At 42.6% G+C, this 20370-nt stretch overlaps 1 protein-coding gene and 1 long non-coding RNA gene across 2 annotated transcripts in view; one reads left to right on the top strand and one right to left on the bottom strand.

Moving 5' to 3' along the window:
- Positions 1-1496, bottom strand: part of TMEM178B (transmembrane protein 178B) — a gene marked incomplete at its 3' end in the record, with an annotated part of 348346 nt that extends 346850 nt beyond the window's left edge. Inside the window, exon 1 of the mRNA XM_081102486.1 lies at positions 721-1496. Within this exon, the coding sequence (XP_080958612.1) occupies positions 721-1102 (382 nt within the window). The 5' untranslated portion in view covers positions 1103-1496. The remainder of the gene's footprint in view (positions 1-720) is intronic.
- A 1172-nt stretch (positions 1497-2668) lies between these two features.
- LOC308527136 lies at positions 2669-13368 on the top strand. Its single transcript, XR_013996598.1, has 3 exons — positions 2669-2801; positions 12147-12232; positions 13215-13368. It is a non-coding gene; the product is annotated as an uncharacterized lncRNA (long non-coding RNA).
- Positions 13369-20370: the final 7002 nt, after the last annotated feature.

Below are 20370 nucleotides of genomic sequence, written 5' to 3'. Positions count from 1 at the left end.
TTTTTTCCTGTTTTGGTACACTTTGGTATGGTATTCTTTTTTTCTCTGCAGTGCCCACTTTGTTGTTACCTGAAAAACTACTTTTTTGTGCTTGTCAGACCCCGCTAAATATTGCATGCACACAAGTCATTTGTCAACCACTTTCTTAAAAGGAGAAATCAAGAATTGTGGTATGATGCCACTGGGTCAACGGGCTTTGAGCTGCCACAGGGCAGGAGCTGGAATTTGTTGATATTTATATGACCAATGCCTGCAACATGCCTAGTAGAGTACAGCACTTAGCAAACGTTCCTGGCATCAGTAAGGCCTTCTGTTTAGATGTTTCCCCCACTTTCCCTTGATGAATCAGTTCAACATCTAAAAAGATTAAAACTAGGAGTCTGACTACCCCAACATATCACTCTTAAAGGGCTTCCTCTGTTAACAGCACATTATAGATTTCCTTCCTTTTAAGAGACTGAACCAGCATTATCCTACCCTGGACCATGCGAATCTCAACAGACAAATGCAAGACAAGAGGCGAGTAGGGAGAGGTAAGCCTCTGTCACCAGCCACTGGGAGGCAAGTTGTGGCCACTCCAAGGTTTGGGAGAGCCTGACAACCTGACCTCCTGGACCCAGGAGGCTTACTAGACCTCCGCCAGGCTTAGGAGGGAGAGGGCTGCCGGGCCTAGCTGGGGCCATGCTCTCCGCAGCGCCACGCCTCGCTGCTGGCGCTTACCTTTCCGAATGAGAGCGGCGATCTCGGGGTCGAAGCCCTGCCGGTGGCACTTTCTCCAGAGGCCCATGTTGGTGGAGTTGTACTGCCGGCTGCATTCGTCAATGGGGCTCATGGCGAAGAGCTGCCTGCGATTCCGGGCCCGGAGGAGTTTGCCCTCCCAGCGGTCCAGGCGCGAGCGGCTCGCTCGGAGCGGCAAGTTGTTGTTGTTGTTGTAAATGAAGCCAGGATCGATCCGGCGGGTGTTGAAGGCCTTGCACCTGTCCCTGTGCTTCCTGGCGTCCGTCTCGTACCAGTGGTCCGAGCAGATGGCCACGGCCAGCATGCCGAGGGCGCAGAGCGCTAGCGAGAGGCCCGTGTAGAGCAGTAACCTTCCGGCAGCCATGCCTCCGCTTCGCGGCTACACCATGGGCATGATCCGCCGCAGCTTCGCCTTCCCTCCGCGCGCCCGGAACAAAGCGGCGGGCGGCCGAGCCAAAGGGGGGAGGGGGACAGGAGGGGACTCGCGGCGGCTACCCGTCGCCCCCCGCCTGCCTGCGCGCGGCTCGGGGAGTACGGGGTGAGGGCGGGCAGCCTACAAAGTTCTGATCCGGAGGGGCTCTGGCGGGCTCCTGGGCATCCTCCGGGGCAGGTGCAGCCTTGGGCGGCAGTGAGCAAGGCGAGGCCGCCTCCCCGCCCCTCTCTGCCCCGCAGGCAGCGAGTGTTCGGAACCGGCCGAATCCGCACACAGCTCCGGGCGCCGCAGCCCTCCGGCCGGAAACTAAACACCAAGTGCCCTCGACTGCAGTGGGGTTGCTGGGTTTTCTCTATGCAGGCGACGACGGGGCCCACTCACCCAGCTTTCTTGGGGTGAGGGCGGGCTGTCAGGAGGAGCTACTCAATGACAGGATGCACTGAACCCCCGCGAAGCGGCCGGTCCGCGAAGGAAACCTCTTGATGCTAGGCTGGCGGCCCCGAATGTCGCCTATGTCTCCCTCTCAGCAACTCTCCCCCTTCCGGTCTGCCAAGAAATGTTTTTTTCTGAGTCGGGTCTTTTAGAAATCTCCGTTCTTCGGTCACCAGCAGGTCCCTTGCTCTGTCTGGCCAGCACGCTGCGCTCAGAGGTGGGCTCCCCGAGGGCGCACGGTCTTGGCCGACCTTTCGTAGCGAGCTCCTGGTTCTGCCTTTGGCCTAGCCATTCAAGCCTCCCCTCGGGCCGGACGGCGTTACCCGATGAACCGTGGCGCGGGGTTTGCGGCGACTGGGGGGCTGCTGGCTGGCGTAAAGGGTAGGCGGGGACGAGGATAGCGCACCCGGCAGGGCGCACGGCACAGGGTGCGCGGAGCTGGGCGCTCGGCGCCTTCAACACCATGGACAGGTCGCACGGTTTCGGCGCGCGGCCCGCCAGGCAGCCAGTCCCCGGGGCGTCATGCCGCCTGCCTCTGCGCCGTTTTCTTCTCGGAGTGTCCGCCCGGCCTCCTCCAGGCCCGCCTCTCCCGCGCCGCCGCCGCCGCCGCCTCACTTCATCTGGCTCCCGTGGAGCCCGGGAACGTGCCGCCCCGGTGCAAAGAAAATACTGCAGGCACCGGACACAGAGGCCCAGCCCTTCAAAACAGCCCGCCCCTTCCCTGCCACCTGAGCCCGGCGCGCTCGCACCGCTGTCTGCTTTGCCCAACTACGGTCAGCTGCTCTCGGATTGCACCATTTTTTACGTAGCCCACCCCGGGCCAAGACGCCGGCTCACTCGGCAGCGTGCGGAGAGTAGCGTCCTGGCCTCCGCGTCCCACGATCAGGCTCCCTGCGCGCAGTGGTCGCTGAGGCGGATGGGGAGAGGGTGGGGGAGGGAGGCTGGGTCGCTCGCCTTCCCCTCCCTGCCTCCTCTAGCCGCCGCGGCTCCGGGTCGTCGCGGGCTAGGCTAGTGCTGGGGAGCGGGAGCCGAGGCTGCGCCCGGAGGGCTGGGGAAACTGCCTGGCCCGGGTGCGGGAGCCGGAGGAAGCCACTGCTGCGCTCGCTCTCTCGGACGCCGGGCGCTGCAGCCTTGGCTAAAACCCACAGACGAGAACACGGAGCGTGCAGCCCTAAGCTAGTGATGTCATCCGTGCAACGTGAGCCTCATCTCTTATTTTTCTAGCCTCCTTAAAGATAAACTGCACCATTTCCCAGGCACGAAATGTGTAAGCCTTATTCTTTGACCAGGCAAGTCAATGGTGTCGAGATAGGTATGTGCCCAATCACATCCATATTTATGCACATATACATATATGTGGTATGTAGCATGTTTGCATGCATTATTATAAATTTAGGAATGTAGCCTCCATCTCTCCCGTTTCTCTCTCCAGTGGTGGGAAACTCCCTCAAATCGGCCACAGTTCTTTAAAGAAAAGACTGCTTATTGCGGAGTGGGCATTCTGGGAGACTAAAGAAGTTCGCTGCGTCCCGGTTTGTGTCGCTGATGTCTTTGATCCTATTTGATCTTTGTTTCCCTCAGAAAGCCACCGGTGCTGTCTTTCTAGCTATAGGCGTTTGCTCCAGAGGCTGACCGCTATCACCGCCAGCCCCATGCCAGCACCAGACTCCCCGACACACACACACCTCCACCTCCCTCCTCAGAAGGAAAAAAAGAAAGAAAATTGGTCCCTTCAAGACAAGCAGAAGAGAATATTAATTGAGAGGGTGCTTAACAGATATTTTGAAAACGCTTGAGGGTTTGAGCTTTGAGGAGGAGAGTGGGGTTCAATGAAACGTGGGTGTGGGATTTGTCCTTATCTGGATGGCAGCTGAATTTAGGCTCTGCCGAGGCTCTGGGAGGTAGTGCGGGACCCCAGACCTTGAGCGGGTGGGCCGCAGGCGAGTCCCACTTAATCCCACTTCCCCACTCACGTGAGACAGCGCCGCAAAGGCCGGGAGCCTCCCTCCCAGGTTGAAACCCTAGATTTTTCACTCTAATGCTCACCCTTCATTTTCACCCTCAGTCCAAAGTCGAGGGCCCACACGGCTGCGTGAAGAACTGCCCCAAGAAAAAAGAGGCTGTCCGGCACCCTTTTTTGCACAATGGGGCCTGCAAGCCAAAATGAGCGCACCTCCACCATATTTTTTTTTTCTTTTTTCTCCTTCCTGCGTTTTGAAAATCGCCTACGAGGCGTTTCAGTGCCATCTAGTGGGGGAGGGGCGTGCCTCACTTTTCCTCCCTTGATGCTTCAATGGGATTTGCTGAAAGGACAGCAGAAATTGAGGATGTCGGCTGGGATCTCAGATGCCTGGCTGGGCAGGGACTGTGTCCTTTGCCAGCTCCGGGTCCCCTGGGTTCCCAAGGCTGATGAGGCGGAGCCAAGAGACTTTGGCCCCAATGGCTTCTCACCTTTCTTTCCACCCTCCTCTTACCAGTTCTCCCTCCCCCAACAGTGAAAATATGGAAACAAGGGCAAACACTCAGCACACACGCAGACAATGTCATAAATCTCTGGAGCTATTCTTTTCTGTAAAGCCCAGAGCACTTTTAGGCTAACTGAATGCCTGTGTTTGACAGTAGGGAGGAGGCAGAAAGGTGAAATGGCATCTACAAGGTCACTCAGCCAGCATTAGAGCCTCAATGCACAGCCAGCATTAGAGCCTCAATCTCCTGATTTGTGACTCTTCTCCCCTGAGAACCAGCTGAAAGAGGTGCCCCAGAGACCCCTGGAAGCCCAGGCAGTTGTCAATTCACAATAAATATGCCTGTTAAGTCTGCCTTTATCTTTCCTTCCTCTTACATTATTCCCTCCTTTCTTATTCTTGTTTTTTAACTTTCTCCTGGCCTGGGCCTTCGGCCTGCTTCCAAGCATGTGCCTGGCCCACCACTCCCCACCCAGTAGTCCTGTGATTTGGCCCTGCTGGGGAAAGGACCCCACTGTCCTCCTCTTTTCTGATCACCATTGAAATTCTATTTTAAAAGTTTTGTCCTTGATGACCTCCCCAAAAGCCTATGAAACATGTTGATTTGAGACCTGCTTTGGAGTGCAATTTTCTTGGACAGCCCATTTGTGGATGACCCTGGTCTTTGGGGCTAAAAAGATGGTGAATTCTTCTTCTAGACTATATGACTACATGACTTTCTTTTCTTAATTGAGTGATTTACCTTTCTTCTGTCTTCTTCCAATTCCTTCCATCCTGTTAGCTACACTATCTCTGTATTTCCAACCTAGTCCTTCCCATTTGCACCTACACTGTTGTAGGATTACAGAATCTCAAAATCAGAACGTACTTAAGAGTCAGCCACACAAGAATGCATTAATCTCTCCTAGAACATTTCCCAAGAAGTAACTGACCAGGCTCTGCTTGCCTACTTGCAAGGGTGGGGAAATCCCTCTCTGGACAAGCACCCTACTCTGTAAGTGGTTAGGAAGCTCTTCCTTATACTGAATGGTATCCAGTTATCCTTCGAGAAGCCCACAGATACCTGATTCCTCTTCCATGTAATGGTCCTTCTCATACTTGATATCAGCCATTGTTGTCTCCCTAAGCCTTCTTCCTTCCAGGCTTAACATCCCTTGTTCATTTCCTCCTAGCACTTGCTTGCATTTAGCAGTGCTCTTTTATCTAAGTCAGTCATGTCAATCAATGAAGAAAATGTGGTCAGTCATTTTTTACATGACTCATATAGAGTTCTAATGATCCTTCTAGGAGCCTATAAGTCACCCCTTTTGAATGCTATTCTAGGATCTTACCCCAAAACGACATTAAGATCATGGATTTTCAGTTTGTGAAATCCACATTTTTGAAATTTGGAATTTCCTTTGCAACACACACACATATACACACATACATACATACTTTTTAAAGAAAAGCAACATTTACATTCTCCAACTTTTCTCTAAGGTCAGCAATAGACATTCAGAGGTATAATTAAAAGTTCTCTCTTTTCTTGGAGTATAGTTCACCCAGGATAGATGCTTTACTATGATTTCACCCATTGTGATCTGTCTTCAGTTGTCATATTTGTTCCACTCTACACCCCACCTTCAGTCTAAAAATCACTCTCATTGACATTGTCATTTGGAATCAAAATAAAAGTTGATGATGTGTGCTTTCTCTTTGCCATCTATCAATAGTATGTCACTTGCCCAGACAGAAGTCCCCTTATAGTATATTTGTATTCCTGGTTTCCTAATTAGCTTCACATAACTTAGACATTATTTGAAACCCAAAAGGTATTTTACATTTTAGCCCTCTGACACAGTCCTCCAAGTCTGTGACGTATTAGTATTTATGCTTGAATAGGTACCCTTCTTTCTGAATCTCAACTCATCAGAGATTCATATTTGTTTGTTTAGCTACTTTCCTTCTTATCTTCCTTACTAGAGGCCCAGTGCATGAACTCGTGCACAGGTGGGGACCCTCGGGGTGGCCTGCGGAGATCAGACCCCAGCTTGCGCCCCCAGCCTCCCAGCCTCACAGCCCCACCTGGCACCCCGCCTTGGCCTAGCGCCACCTGCTCACCTGCTCCACCATCCCACCGTGGTCCCCCTCTTGTCGGGGCCAGCATCACCTCCACTGCCTCTGGCTGCCAGTGCCACATCGCTGACACCCGCCATGTTCCGCACCGCCCCCTGGTGGTCAGCGCACATCATAGTGAGGGGTCGAACTCCCAGTTGAACTCTCAGTGGAACAACCAACCGCCTGAGGGGACAATTTGCATATTAGGCTTTTATTATACAGGATTAGGGTCATTATAGTAAATGGCTATTTTTATCTCACTCCTGGGTACATCTTTGCTGTTATTTTCTGCTTCCTCCACCACACCATCATATTAACCTTATTAAATTCTAAGTTAACTTTTACTCAAAGTTCTGCAGTAGTTCTGTCTTGCCTGTACAGTAAAGCTCCAACTCTTTACCTGGGTACAATACCCCACAAAGACTTCAGCCTATTTCTAAAGCTGACCATCACACCCCCTTAGACACACTCTCTGTTCTAACCAGGCTTCCCTCTAAACATGTTTTGAAAATCCTCACATTGGAATCATTCCTCTTGCCCATAAAACATTTAACTACTCTGCTTTTTAAAGTTCTTACAATTATAGGTGCCTCATATCAACAAGTCAAGTAAATATCATTTGACCATCTCACTAGAGGCTGAAAAGACAGCCAGCTGAACCCAACAAACATTCTTGATATTTAAAAGCTCTTCCTAAACTAAGAACTGATGCCGAAACCGGTTTGGCTCAGTGGATAGAGCGTTGGCCTGTGGACTGAAAGGTCCCAGGTTCGATTCCGGTCAAGGGCATGTACCTGGGTTGCGGGCATATCCCCAGTAGGAGATGTGCAGGAGGCAGCTGATCGATGTTTCTCTCTCATCGATGTTTCTGACTCTCTATCTCTCTCCCTTCCTCTCTGTAAAAAATCAATAAAATATATTTAAAAAAAAAAAAGCTTTAAACTAAGAACTGTTGAAAATGAATAAGATCATCTCCTGCATAAAGAAATATTTCAAACTCATAGGAATAAAACAAATAACACAACAGAAAAAAATGGGCAAAGGTTATATAAAGAAAATTCACAGAAAAAATTCAAATGGAAATTAACATTTTATAAAAACCTCAACCTCACTAGTAATCAGGGAATGCAATCTTTTTTTTAAATACTGCTTGTCACCCATCAGCAAAGATATTACATGTCTGTTAATATCAAGTTTTGGCAAGAGCATAAGGAAACATGCTCTCATGCACTACTGGTAGGAGCATAAACTGATACAATTGGAGATACAATCTGGAGAGCAATTTGGAGTAGCCATTAAGATGAAAAATACATGTTTGGGTGAGGGCATGAGTGGGGGGCGGGGATGGGGGTAATGTGGGGATAAGGACACATATGTAATAACTTAATCAATAAAGAAATTTAAAAAAAGAAAAATACAGGTTTGCTATAACCCAGAAGATGTACTTCTCGGTACCTGGCCTGTAGAAATGCACAAAGGGCAAAGAGTATCTTTAGCATGCTACCTGTATTACTTCCTCAGGCTTCTATGGCAAGGCACCTTAAGCTAGGTGTCTTAAAATATCAGAAATGTATTGTTGCACAGTTCTAGAGCTAGAAGTCCAAAATCAAGGTGTTGGCAGGACCATGCTACCTCTGAAACATGTTGGAGAGAATCCTTCCTTCCTCCGGCTTCCAGCAGCTGCTGGCACCCCTGACATTCTATGGCTTATATGCTTCACTACAATCTCTGCCTCTGTCATCACAAAACCATCTTCTCTCACATCATCCTTCCTTTGTCTCCAAACCTCTCTCTTCATAAAAAGACAATGGTTGCATTGAATTTGAAGCCTACACTACTCCAGTATGACCACATCTTAACTAATTACATCTACAATGACACTGTTTCTAAATAAGGTTATATTTTGAGGTCACAGGTGTTAGGATTTCAACATGTCTTTTGGGGGAACACTATTCAACCCATAATTCTACCTTTTATGTAAAAAAAAGGGGGGCATTTAGAAATAGGCATGTATCTGCTTATTTGTGCAAAATGAAAGGGTGATGACAGAACCAAGAAGCCAGGCAAGTAATAGGAAGTTGGTAGGAGAAAGCCACTATAACCCTACGCTGAAGGCAAGCTCACCCCTAACAGAGTCCAGGGCAAGTACACAAAGAGAGGCCTACACACCATGTCGCTCAATGTTTAACAGGTAAAAGTCAAATGACAAATTGTTAAATTAAAATGTTCTATCCTTCTACATTACAAATACCTTTATGATGACAAAATTTTCAAATGTGTAAAGTTATGTTCTTTGTACCAATAAAACAAAGAGAAGCAAATTATCATTGCTCATGTATTGATGGGCCAGCAATGTTCAGATGAGTAATAAAACAAAGACATTCATAATTCATAACTTATAATACATATTTCATTAGACTTATTTTTCTTGACTTTTATTTCAAGACAATCATTATTATAATCAAGATTTTCACATAACTTTATATTCTATTGATGGGAATGCCAAATGTTTTTGACAACTGTCTTTGATTCACTGTAGTTTTTAGAGAGTTGGAGGGGGTTTTTTGTTTTGTTTTGTTTTTTTATCTTTATTGTTGGGAGTATTACAGATGTCCCTCCAACTAATTCTGGCCCCACCCCAGGCCTCCACTGAGCTATTGTCTTGTTTTTTTAATTAATTTCAATTTGGAGGAACTTCACTCTACTGAGGCAGGAACACTTCCATTGGAAGTGTCAATAAAATTCTTAAAGCAATACTTATATTTTGAATTTTACATGTTATGTTTAAGCATTGTAATGATCACATATAACAGTTATTGTTAATGCAAAAAAAATACTATATTACTTTATCATATAAAAAATTATTGTATATATCATGATTTTTACTATCTCAAAGTAATATTTCAATCTATACAATATTTATTTAAAAGTTCTTCTTTCAAATATTCCAATGCTAGAATGAAGAAAACCAAAAATTGTGCTATATTACTTAATTTGTTCAAATCTCTCAACAATCAAGACCTTATCTTAATCTATAATGATTGGAAAATAATTACTACAGACATTACTTTGGGATTATTTGCACATAAATCTTCTTTAAAGTCACAAAAACATTTGTATTTCCCTGTTCTAATTTCCTTATATTTTACTAGAATATCACTTTTGATTTCACAAGCAGTTTGTTTCTATTTAGAAAACCATTTTTTAATTTAAAAATATTGTTAGTCCTTTTAAGTGAGAAATTACCAAACTTAGATCTGCTTTTGTCTATAGTCTATGTCAAAAAATTATAGATAGCTCAAATCCAAAATTAATTTCATTTTCTACTGAAGACCACATTTTGTTGTCTTTTCAGATCTTCTGTTGTTTCATCTGGCTATTCTAGTATATCTCATCAGCTTTCTAAATGAAATGTAATGGCTTTAACAGCATTTAGTCAATGTGTTCGTCATGTCTTAAGTGGCTATAAGGTCAAATTTAATGTGTTTCCTCTATGGATAGATTCAAGACATCATAATTTTTTAATTTTTCAAAAAACTTCGTGACTATTGGCTCAGTGGAAGCCACATCTCTCATAACAAATTCAAACTACTTTCCATACATGTCATAAAGAATGCTTCTGGATTTTAGGCCAAAATTCAGGTTAGGTCTAGACCAGTGATGGCGAACCTGTGACACACGTGTCAGAGGTGACACGCGAACTCATTTTCTTGGTTGATTTTTCTTTGTTAAATGGCATTTAAATATATAAAATAAATATCAAAAATATAAGTCTTTGTTTCACTATGGTTGCAAATATCAAAAAATTTCTATATGTGACATGGCACCCGAGTTAAGTTAGGGTTTTTCAAAATGCTGACACGCCAAGCTCAAAAGGTTTGCCATCACTGGTCTAGACATACACTTATAGTTTAAGAGCAATATGAATTGCAAGAGCATAACACTGCAAGACATTCCTCAGTTCCTGGTTCCTGGGAGCAATTACCACCCTAATTCATGTGTAACCCCAGAACCATGAACTGTACCACAAAGGGAAACAAGAAGATCGATGCTCATCATTACAGGAAAATACTTCCTTATTAAAAAAAAAAAATCTGCCGTATGCATAGAGGCAGGATTTGACAAGTTAATCATGTCACCTTTTCTTTTATCAAAGTGCTTCCACCCTCAGATACTCTCAGCACTCCAAAGCAGTACCTATCCCCAACATCAGCAAAACTTAAAGGCATTCAGATGCAGCTGCCTTGTGTTTTGTGGACACGGGACAAGAGGTATAAAGAAGCATTTCCCTGGGCCCTATACTGTGTTAATTAGAAGAGCAGATGACAAACTATGCTGTGCCGGCACTAATGCAGAATCCCAAGACATTAGAGACAAGCATGAGTTCTTCAATGCAGCTACTGTGCATGTGTGTGTGGGGGGGGGGGGCGGCGGGGAGGGAGAGGGAGAGATGAATGATAAATGCAGAACCTCTAAACATGGCAGAGACCTTCATGCTGGGCATCTAAACTGGAGGAGCAAACAGAGGAAAGGGTATTCCTGGGGCCAGGGACCAGGTTTGCCCAGCAAAAGATCTGTCTGGCTAGAACTGGAACCATGAAATGGAGGCAGCTACTGCTGGAGTTGCTACCTATGGCTGAAAATAGGGGAGAAATACCCTGGCTTCTCCTTTTCTTCTGCTCAGCAAACTCTTGCCAGGACCTCTCATTGGCTGAACCCAGATGGACATCAGCTGACATGGGAGACTTGGGATATTCATACTGCAAAGGCCAGCCCCTTACAGTAGAACAGAGCAAGGAAAATCAAAGAACAAATATGAGAGCAAACAGGCTAGGATGGACTGACACACAGTGGAACTCTAGAGATATTGCCATAAAATCAGGATCAAAACAAGTAGCTCTATCATCACTATTCAATATTTGGATCAAGAATAGGGCAGGCAACAGAAATAAGAGTTACAGTAATTGAAAAGGAGAATGCAAAAACTATTACTATATGTGAATAGTATGACTTAAAACTCAAAAAAATTAATAACTATTAATGCTAATAAGAGTTCGATAAGATGGCCTAATATTTTTTTAAAAATGCACAGGAATCAACATATTCCAATATGATAGCAAATAATTAATTTAAAATATACTGGAAAACTATCCCATTCACAATAACAAAAAAAATATATACTTAAGAATAACAGTTACAGCTGAAACCGGTTTGGCTCAGTGGATAGAGCGTTGGCCTGTGGACTGAAAGGTCCCAGGTTCGATTCCGGTCAAGGGCATGTACCTGGGTTGCGGGCACTTCCCCAGTGGGGAGTGTGCAGGAGGCAGCTGATCGATGTTTCTCTCTCATAGATGTTTCTGACTCTCTATCTCTCTCCCTTCCTCTCTGTAAAAAATCAATAAAATATATTTTTTTTTAAAAAAAGAATAACAGTTACAAAGAAAGTGAAGGCTTTATATGAAGAAAATCACAAAATTTTATCAAGAGACATAAATAACTTAAAAAAAATGTAGAAACCTACCTTGTTTCTGAATGAAACACCACAACACTATAAAAAAAAGTCAATGTTTTACAAAATCATGTATAGATTTAACATAGTTCCAATCAAAATCTCAATAGGTTTTATTGGAACTTCTAAAGCTCATCTGAAAAATATCTACTGGTGGGAATAGTCAAGATATTTTTTGTAATAATTTCTCTTGCATCAGTATTAAAATATTTTTAAAGCAGCAATATTTTAAACAGTGTGATATCCACTTCTCAGACCCTGCATTTCCTCCCTAGAAGCCCCATAATTTTTTATAAATAAAAAGAATAAGGAACCTAGTTTAATCATTTGCCAAAAATTGAAGGAGCACATAATTTGTATGAAATTAGACCTCTTATGATCAAGAAACAGCATCTTCCCAAGCAGGCTTTGACAAATACTGGTACACTGTGATGCCACTTGACTAGTGCAATGCCCTCATGTTTCCTAGGCATTGACCTCCTGGCCTGAGGAATCATGGTCTATCTGGATGGTCTATTCTATTCCCTGACCTGACATCTCATGAGTCTGGATCCAGTGAGTGTTTGATTACCTACTATATTATCTGCTAAGGACTGAATGTCTGTGCCATCCCCATACCTGTATGTTGAAACCCTAACCTCCAGTGTAATGATACTTTGAGATGGGGCCTTTGGGAGGTAATTAGGTTTAGATGAAGTCATAAGGGGAGGCCCCCCAAGATGCAATTAGGCCACAGCCCTCTCTCTGGTGGGCACATGCGCTCTCTCGGACATAGAGAGGAGGTAGCTGTCTGCAAGCCAGGAAGAAAATCCTCACCAGAACCCAACCATGCTGGCTGGCACTCTGATCTTGAACTTTCAGCCTCCAGAACTATGAGAAAATAAATTTCTGTTGTCTAAGCCACCCAGTCTATGATATTTTATTATAGCAGTCCGAGTAGACTAAGACACCATAGTTCCCATAGCAACTCAAAGGGAGTGTCTCCATCACATCATGCCTCATCAAGAGAAGTGATCCACATTGCTGGACAAGATAGTTTCAGTTCTGGGATAAGATAAGCCCTGATTTCCCTTTCTAGGTATCGGCATGTCCTGGGATTTTCTGTGTATTGCCAGCAATTCATTCTCTCTCTTTTTTCCTTGAGAGCTATGGTTGCTGACCTCCTTCCTTTGTTCTACACTTGCCATGTTTAAGCATTCTTCCAGGTTCTTGAAGAGACATCAGTGAAAAACAAAGGAAGATCCCTGACCTTATGGAGTTCATATTCTAGTAGCAGGAGACAATAACCAACTTAAACAAATCATCTAGTATTATAAAAGGTGATAAATGCTATAGGAAAAAAGTAGAATAGGGTGAAAGGGTGCCATGGACTGAATGCTTGTGTACCCCCCACCCCCACCCCTCAATGTGACTATATTTAGAGATAGGGTCTTTAGGAGGTAGCTAAGTTTAAATAAGGCCTTATAAGAAGAAGAAGAGATCAACATTTATCTGTCTATCTATCTATCTATCTTCCTTTCTCTCCTCCAACACAAAGGAAAGAAAAGTCATCGGAGGACGAGGACATAGAGAGAAGAGAGCCATCTACAAGCCAGAAAGAGTCTTCACCAGGAAATCCAATTGACAACACCTTGATCTGATACTTTCAGCCTCCAGAACTGTGAGAAAATAAATTTATGTTGTTTAAGTCACCCAGTCTATGGTATTTTGTTACAGCAGCCTAAGCAGACTGATACAAAAAGGAATCACCTCGTAAAAGAGAAAATGTGTATAATCCTTGGAGGGTACCAGAGAATTTCAGTGACTAAAGACCATATTTCCCTACCCCTCACACATACACATATTCACACACCACAAACACACCAGCCGCAGCATGTCCAGTGCTTTCCCAACCAACCTGACTCCAGCTTGGCAATGAGGGGCCAGCCTTGCCAAGGAGAATCTGTGGTGGGAGAGATTCCATGCCTCCACCACTTCCTGTAGATACTGACCTCACTAGCAATCACCCTACTCGGTGGAAGAAGTTACTTGCCAGCAAAGGCCTGCACAAGACTTGAAAGTACTGCCTAGGCCAGTGGTCGGCAAACTTATTAGTCAACAGAGCCAAATATCAACAGTACAACAACAATTGAAATTTCTTTTGCAAGTCAAATTTTTTAAACTTAAACTATATAGGTAGGTACATTGTTATTAACTTAATTAGGGTACTCCTAAGGCTTAGGAAGAGCCACACTCAAGGGGCCAAAGAGCCGCATGTGGCTCGCGAGTCACAGTTTGCCGACCATGGGCCTAGCCATTGCATACAGGGTGCTCACGTGCCATAGCCTACAAGATCTGAAACAGGCACTGAAAGCAATGCACTCCTAATAAGCTGGCGATCTGCATTTAATAAAACCTTCCCTGCCAGAGAGAGAGAATCCTGCCCCGAAAACATTTTTGGTCATTCAGCCCCACTGCAGCTGGCCTCAATGGTGTGGCATGAATAGCAACCAGTACTCCCCATGCAACCAGAGGACCTTGGAAATGTAAAGTGCTCCAAATAAATCTATTTTAAAGATATAACTGGATTAAGCACTCAAAAAATGAAGATTCAAACATTTACATTGAAGTATTATTTGTAATAGGATTCACAAATGTCCAACAAGGTTTATGTGAATAAATTATAATACAGTCATTCAATCAATGGGTGATAAGCAGCCATTAAAAATAATGTTTTGGAGGAGTATTTAAAATGTAGAAAACCACTCAAGAGATACTGGTTAAGTGCAAGAGGAGGATATAAAACTGTGGATGCAATATGATGCAAATTTTATAAAGAAAACAAATGACAAGGAAATACACTAAAACGTTAGGCTTATTTCCAGATTTCTCTTTAAAGGTTTTTGTGTTTTCTAGATTTTATATAATGAGCATGGATTACTTAATTGCCTAGGAACAATAGCCATATTAATACAGTAAAGGTATTCATAACCAAGCTGTTATATATGTGATTAATTCTTCATGTAGCCAGGCTTCTCTAGATCCCAACTGAACAAATTCATTCCAAAGCACAAAATCTGTAAGAGTCACTGACATCCAAAATTAAAAGTACTCTGCATAGCCCGACTGGTGTGGTTCACTGGTTGAGCATCAACCTATGAACCAGGAGGTCACGGTTTGATTCCCCGTTGGGGCACATGCCCGGGTTGTGGGCTCGATCCCCCATGCAGGGTATGCAGGAGGCAGCGGATCAATGATTCTCTCTCATCCCTAATGTTTCCATCTCTCTCTCTCTCTCCCTTCCTCTCTGAAATCAATAAAATAAATAAATAAATAAAAAGTACTCTGCATAGAGATAATTCTGCTTCTAAATGCTCTGAATTGTTGTTTTTGTTGTTGTTGTTAATTCTCACCTGAGGAAATTTTTCCATTGATTTTTAGAGAAAGTACAAGGGAAGGAGAGAGACAAAGAGAGAAACATCAATGTGAGAGAGACACACCTACTGGTTGCCTTCCACACACCCCGACCAGGGCCAGAGATCAAGCCTGCAACTGAGGTATATACCCTTGACTAGAATGGGACCCAGGACCCTTAAGTCTGCAGGCCAATGCTCAATTCACTGAGCCAAACCAGCTAGGTCTGAATTGTATATTTTGCCTTACTCTTTTTGACAGTGAAGATTCTTTTCAAGAGAAAAAATCATGGTTTTTCCAGGGTCTTTTACTCATTGCTTTAAATTTCCATCCTTTTATGACATTTGTGAGGCTGGACCATTATGTTCTGGTCTGACAAGCACATGCTATAAAGAAGCAGCAGTGTGTACAGGACTTTAAATGATTTTGCTTGCCGAAACCGGTTTGGCTCAGTGGATAGAGCATCGGCCTGTGGACTGAAAGGTTCCAGGTTCAATTCCGGTCAAGGGCATGTACCTGGGTTGTGGGCACATCCCCAGTAGGAGATGTGCAGGAGGCAGCTGATCGATGTTTCTCTCTCATCGATGTTTCTAACTCTCTATCTCTCTCCCTTCCTCTCTGTAAAAAAATCAATAAAATATATTTTAAAAAAAATAAAAAATAAAAAATAAATGATTTTGCCAAGGTTAGGAGGTTCACTATTGGGGGACCTGATCGGGGTGGAGCTCTAACCTGAGCAAGCATCAGCACTCACCACCCAGAACCAGAAACGCAGCAACAGAATCAAGGGGCAAGATAATGGGATCCAAAACATCTACCAAATGAGGAAGACAAACAGCTAGAAAGGAAGCAGGAACTGTGGGCTGAAAGCAAGAGTCTGGACGCACACGAGGATGGTCCTATAAGGAAAACTAGTCCTATAAGGAAAACTAAAACCTCTAGAATCAACTCAGATAATTGGAAAGGAAGGCAGATCAGAAGAATAACTACAAGCATCCAATGGCCACTTGGTGGTGGCTTACTTTGTGCCAGGTATTGTGCAGAGGATTTTTTATTTGTCACAATTCTATTAACCGATTGTCCACATTTATCAGATGAAGGGAGCCCCTCAGGGAGTGACTTGCGCAAGTTCATCCACCTGGTAAATAGTGGGGCAAGGATTTAAATCTAGACATAGCTGATTCCAGCTGTTTCCAAATGCCACTCTTTACACTGAGTCTGCTGCAGTAAAAGGAAAAGTGATCTTAGAGTCAGAAGTTGCTGTAATATTCATGATGGTCAACCAGGCCCTGGCTGGTTATTCAAGAGGAAATAATCAGAGGTGAGATGCAGTGACTATGTATAGAGTATGATGATGAGGCTATTAAAAGTCAACATAGTTGATTTAGAACCCAAATTGGAAAAAAACTTTCCAGACCACATAGGGGGCTGCCAGTTCAAGGAAAATGAAGTTGACTTAGGCTTCAACAAAACCATATAACCTGTTTTTAAATCTAAAAAAAAAACAAAAAAACTAGATTGATCAGAATCAATACTATAAACACATAAACTCTAAGCCTTCAGCATTGTAGTGAGGGGTGTGTGTGTGTGTGTGTGTGTGTGTGTGTGTGTGTGTGTGTCTGACTTCTATGAGCTCATTTGCTTAGCCAGGGGTGGGCAAACTTTTTGACTCGAGGGCCACAATGGGTTCTTAAACTGGACCGGAGGGCCGGAACAAAAGCATGGATGGAGTGTTTGTGTGAACTAATATAAATTCAAAGTAAACATCATTACATAAAAGGGTACGGTCTTTTTTTTTCAATAGTTTTATTCATTTCAAACGGGCCGGCGGGCCGTAGTTTGCCCACGGCTGGCTTAGACTGGTAGAGAACCATCTCAAAAAGAAATTGTTCTCTCTCCACCTGTTGCAGCAATTTCCAGGATTTATACAAAATGACACTATACAAAGCAATGGGGACAGGTTTCTGTGTTGCTCTGTTTTCTGTATTTTGTCCATATAGATGGGTCAGCTGGGAAATACCAAGCCAGGGCCCCTGGTCTATCAATTTTACTGATCTTTTCAAGGAACCATCTTTTGATTTTATTAATTTCCTGTTTTCAATTTCTTTTATTTCTGCTCTAATTTTTATTATTTCTTTTCTGTTATGTTAGATTTAGGTTTTTTGTCAAGTTTCCTAAGATGTAAGTTTACTGATTTTAGATCTCTTTCCTTTATAATGTATGCATATGATGCTGTAAATTTCTAGATTTAGAATACTACCAGGGGAGGCTCTTTCCAGTTCCCAGTGTCATTCCCATCCACAGGCACTAGAAGATTTGTGGCCCTATTCCCTTTAGTGGTGATCTTTAAACAAATGTTTCTGTTAGTGGACCCTTGTCAAACCAATAAAAGTTTTTTTTTTAATCATGGTTAGTGCTTTTTTTCTAGAAAATTTTATAGAAAACTTAGAAAATTCAGAGAAGCAATAAGAACAAAATAAAACTCTAATCTGTCAGCATTTTGTTGCATAGACTTTGTTGGGGAAGGGATAGGGAGGATAGATAGATTTACAAAAACAGATATTTACAAATAGATACAAACAAAAAGCATTCTCAGTGTGCTATTTTGTCAAATGCTTCCTCTGTATCTATTGGTGAGGGCCTATGACTTTTCTTCTTTAGCCTGTTGATGTGAAGGATTTCATTAACTGATTTTGAATGCTGAACTGGTCATGCATACCTACAATAAATCTCACTTGACCATGGTGTATAATTCATTTTAGTCATTGTCAGATTTGGTTTGCTATTATTTTGTTGAGGACTTTTGCATCAATGTTTATGAGAAATATTGGCCAATGGTTTTCCTTTCTTTTAAGTTGTTTTCTGGTCTTGGTATTAGGGTAATCCTGGTCTCATAAAATGAGTCAGGAAGTGCTCCCTCTGTTCCTATCTTCCAAAAGAGATTGTAGAGAATGGGTATAAACTCTCCCTTAAATGTTTGGTAGAATTCGCCAATGAACCCATCTGTTTTTGAGAGATTATTAATTAATGATCCAATTTCTTTAATAGATATAGGCAAAATTAGATTATCTCTTCTTGTGTGAGTTTTGATAGCTTATGTCTTTCAGGGAATTGGTCCTTTTCATCTAGATTCTCAAATTTATGGACATAGAATTGTTCATAATATTCTTTTATTCTCCTTTTAATATCTATGAGATCAGTATTGATGGCCCCTCTTTCATTTCTGATACTAATAATTTTTAAGCCTCATTTGAGGATATATTTTCCCTTGACTCTAGAGAGAGAGGAAGGGTGAGGGAAAGAGAGAGAAACATCAATGCAAGAGAGAAACATCCCTCAGTTGCCTCAAACATGCACCCTGACCAGGTATGGAACCCATGACCCCTAGATGCATAAGATGACGCTCCAACCACTGAACACCACCAGCCAGGGCTCATATTAGCTATTTTCTGTCTTCTGTCTTTGTTTTTCTTAACTTAGCCTGGCTAGAGGTCTATCCATTTTATTGATCTTTTCAAAGAACCATCTGTTTTCAATTTCTTTGATTTCTACTCTAATTTTTATTATTTCTTTTTTATTATGTTAGATAAAGTTTTTTTCCAAGTTTCCTAAGATGTAAGTTTAGATTATTGATTTTAGATTTTTTTCTTTTATAATGTATGCATATAATGCTGTAAATTTCCCTCTAAGCGTTGTTTTTGAAAAGTGGTATTATTAGTTTCATTTAGTTCAAAGTATGTCTTAATTTCTCTTAAGACTTCTTCTTTGACCAATGGGTAACTGGGAAATGTACTGTTTAACCTCAAAGCACTTCAGGATTTTCCAGCTACCTTTCTGTTATTGATTTCTAATTTAATTCCATTGTGGACTAAGAGCATCATTATATGACATCTGTTCTTTTAAATTTGTAAAGGTGTGTTCTGTGGCCCAGAATGTGGCCTTAGTGAATGTTCAATGTGAGCTTGACGGAAAAAAAGTGTAATCTGCCATGATTAGATTAAATATTCTTTAAATGTCAATTATATCCAATCTATTGATGGTACTGTTCTACTTACTGATTTTCTGCCCATCTAATAGAGGGGTGTGGAAGTCTCCGACTATAATATTGGATTCATTAGTTTCTCCTTTCAGCTCCACGATTTTTGCTTCACATATTTTGATGTTCTGTTTTGGGGTAAATACACATTAAATATTGTCATGTCTCCTTAGAGAATTTACTGACCCCTTTATCATTATGCAATGCCTCTTTTTATCCCTGATAATGTTCCTTGCATTAAAGTCTGCTTTGCCTGAAATGAATATTACTAGTTTTTTTTTTAATTGGTAGTAGTATTGTATATATTTTTCCATCCCTTTACTTTTTTAAAATACATTTTTATTGATTTCAAAGAGGAAAGAAAGGGAGAGAGAGATTGAAACATCAATGATAAGAGAGAATCATTGATCAGTTGTCTTCTACACACCCCACACTGGGGATCAAGCCTGCAACCCAGGCATATGCCCTGGCCTGGAATTGAACTATGACCTCTTGGTTCATAGGTCAATATTCAACCACTGAGCCACGGTGGCCAGCCTCCATCCCTTTACTTTTAATCTACCCAGTTTATATTCAAAGTGGGTTTCTTGTAGACAACATATAGTTGGATCTTGTTTCATTATACACCCAGACAATCTCTGTTTTCTAATTTGTGTATTTAGGCCAAAGATATTTACAGTGATTATTGATATAATTGGATTAGTATTTACTATATTTGTTACTGTTTTCCACTTTTTCTGCCTTTTGTGATTTTAACTGAGAATTTTATATGATTCTACTTTCTACACTTTCTTAGCATATCAATTATACTTTCTTTAAACTTTTTTTTAGTGGCTACCCTAGAGTTGACTATATACATTTACAACTAGTCCAAGTCCACTTTCAAATAACATTATACCTCTGCATGGATAATGCAAGTAATAACAGAGTAATAACTATAATTACCAAACACATTGTTTCTATTATTATTTTGAGCAAGCTACTGTTAGATTAAGAAAAATGAAAGACTTAATTTACTTTTATTAATTCTTTCTCTGGTGCTCTTTCTTTATGTAGACGTGAGTTTCTAACCTATATAATTTTCCTTTTCTCTAAAGAACTTTTTTAAGGAGGAGGCGGAGGGGCAGGGTTTCTGAAGTTCTTTAAGGAGGGTCTGCTGGTGGCAAACTCGCAACTACCACTACCTGAGCAACCACTGAGTGTGCAAATTATTTAACTTAAGCCTTTCCTTGGCTTCCAGAAATGTGAGCATTCTTCCTGCTCT

Source organism: Myotis nattereri (genome assembly GCF_964212035.1).
Source record: "Myotis nattereri genome assembly, chromosome: 11".
Lineage (NCBI taxonomy): Eukaryota > Metazoa > Chordata > Mammalia > Chiroptera > Vespertilionidae > Myotis > Myotis nattereri.
This window is presented reverse-complemented; position numbering and strand designations above follow the sequence as displayed.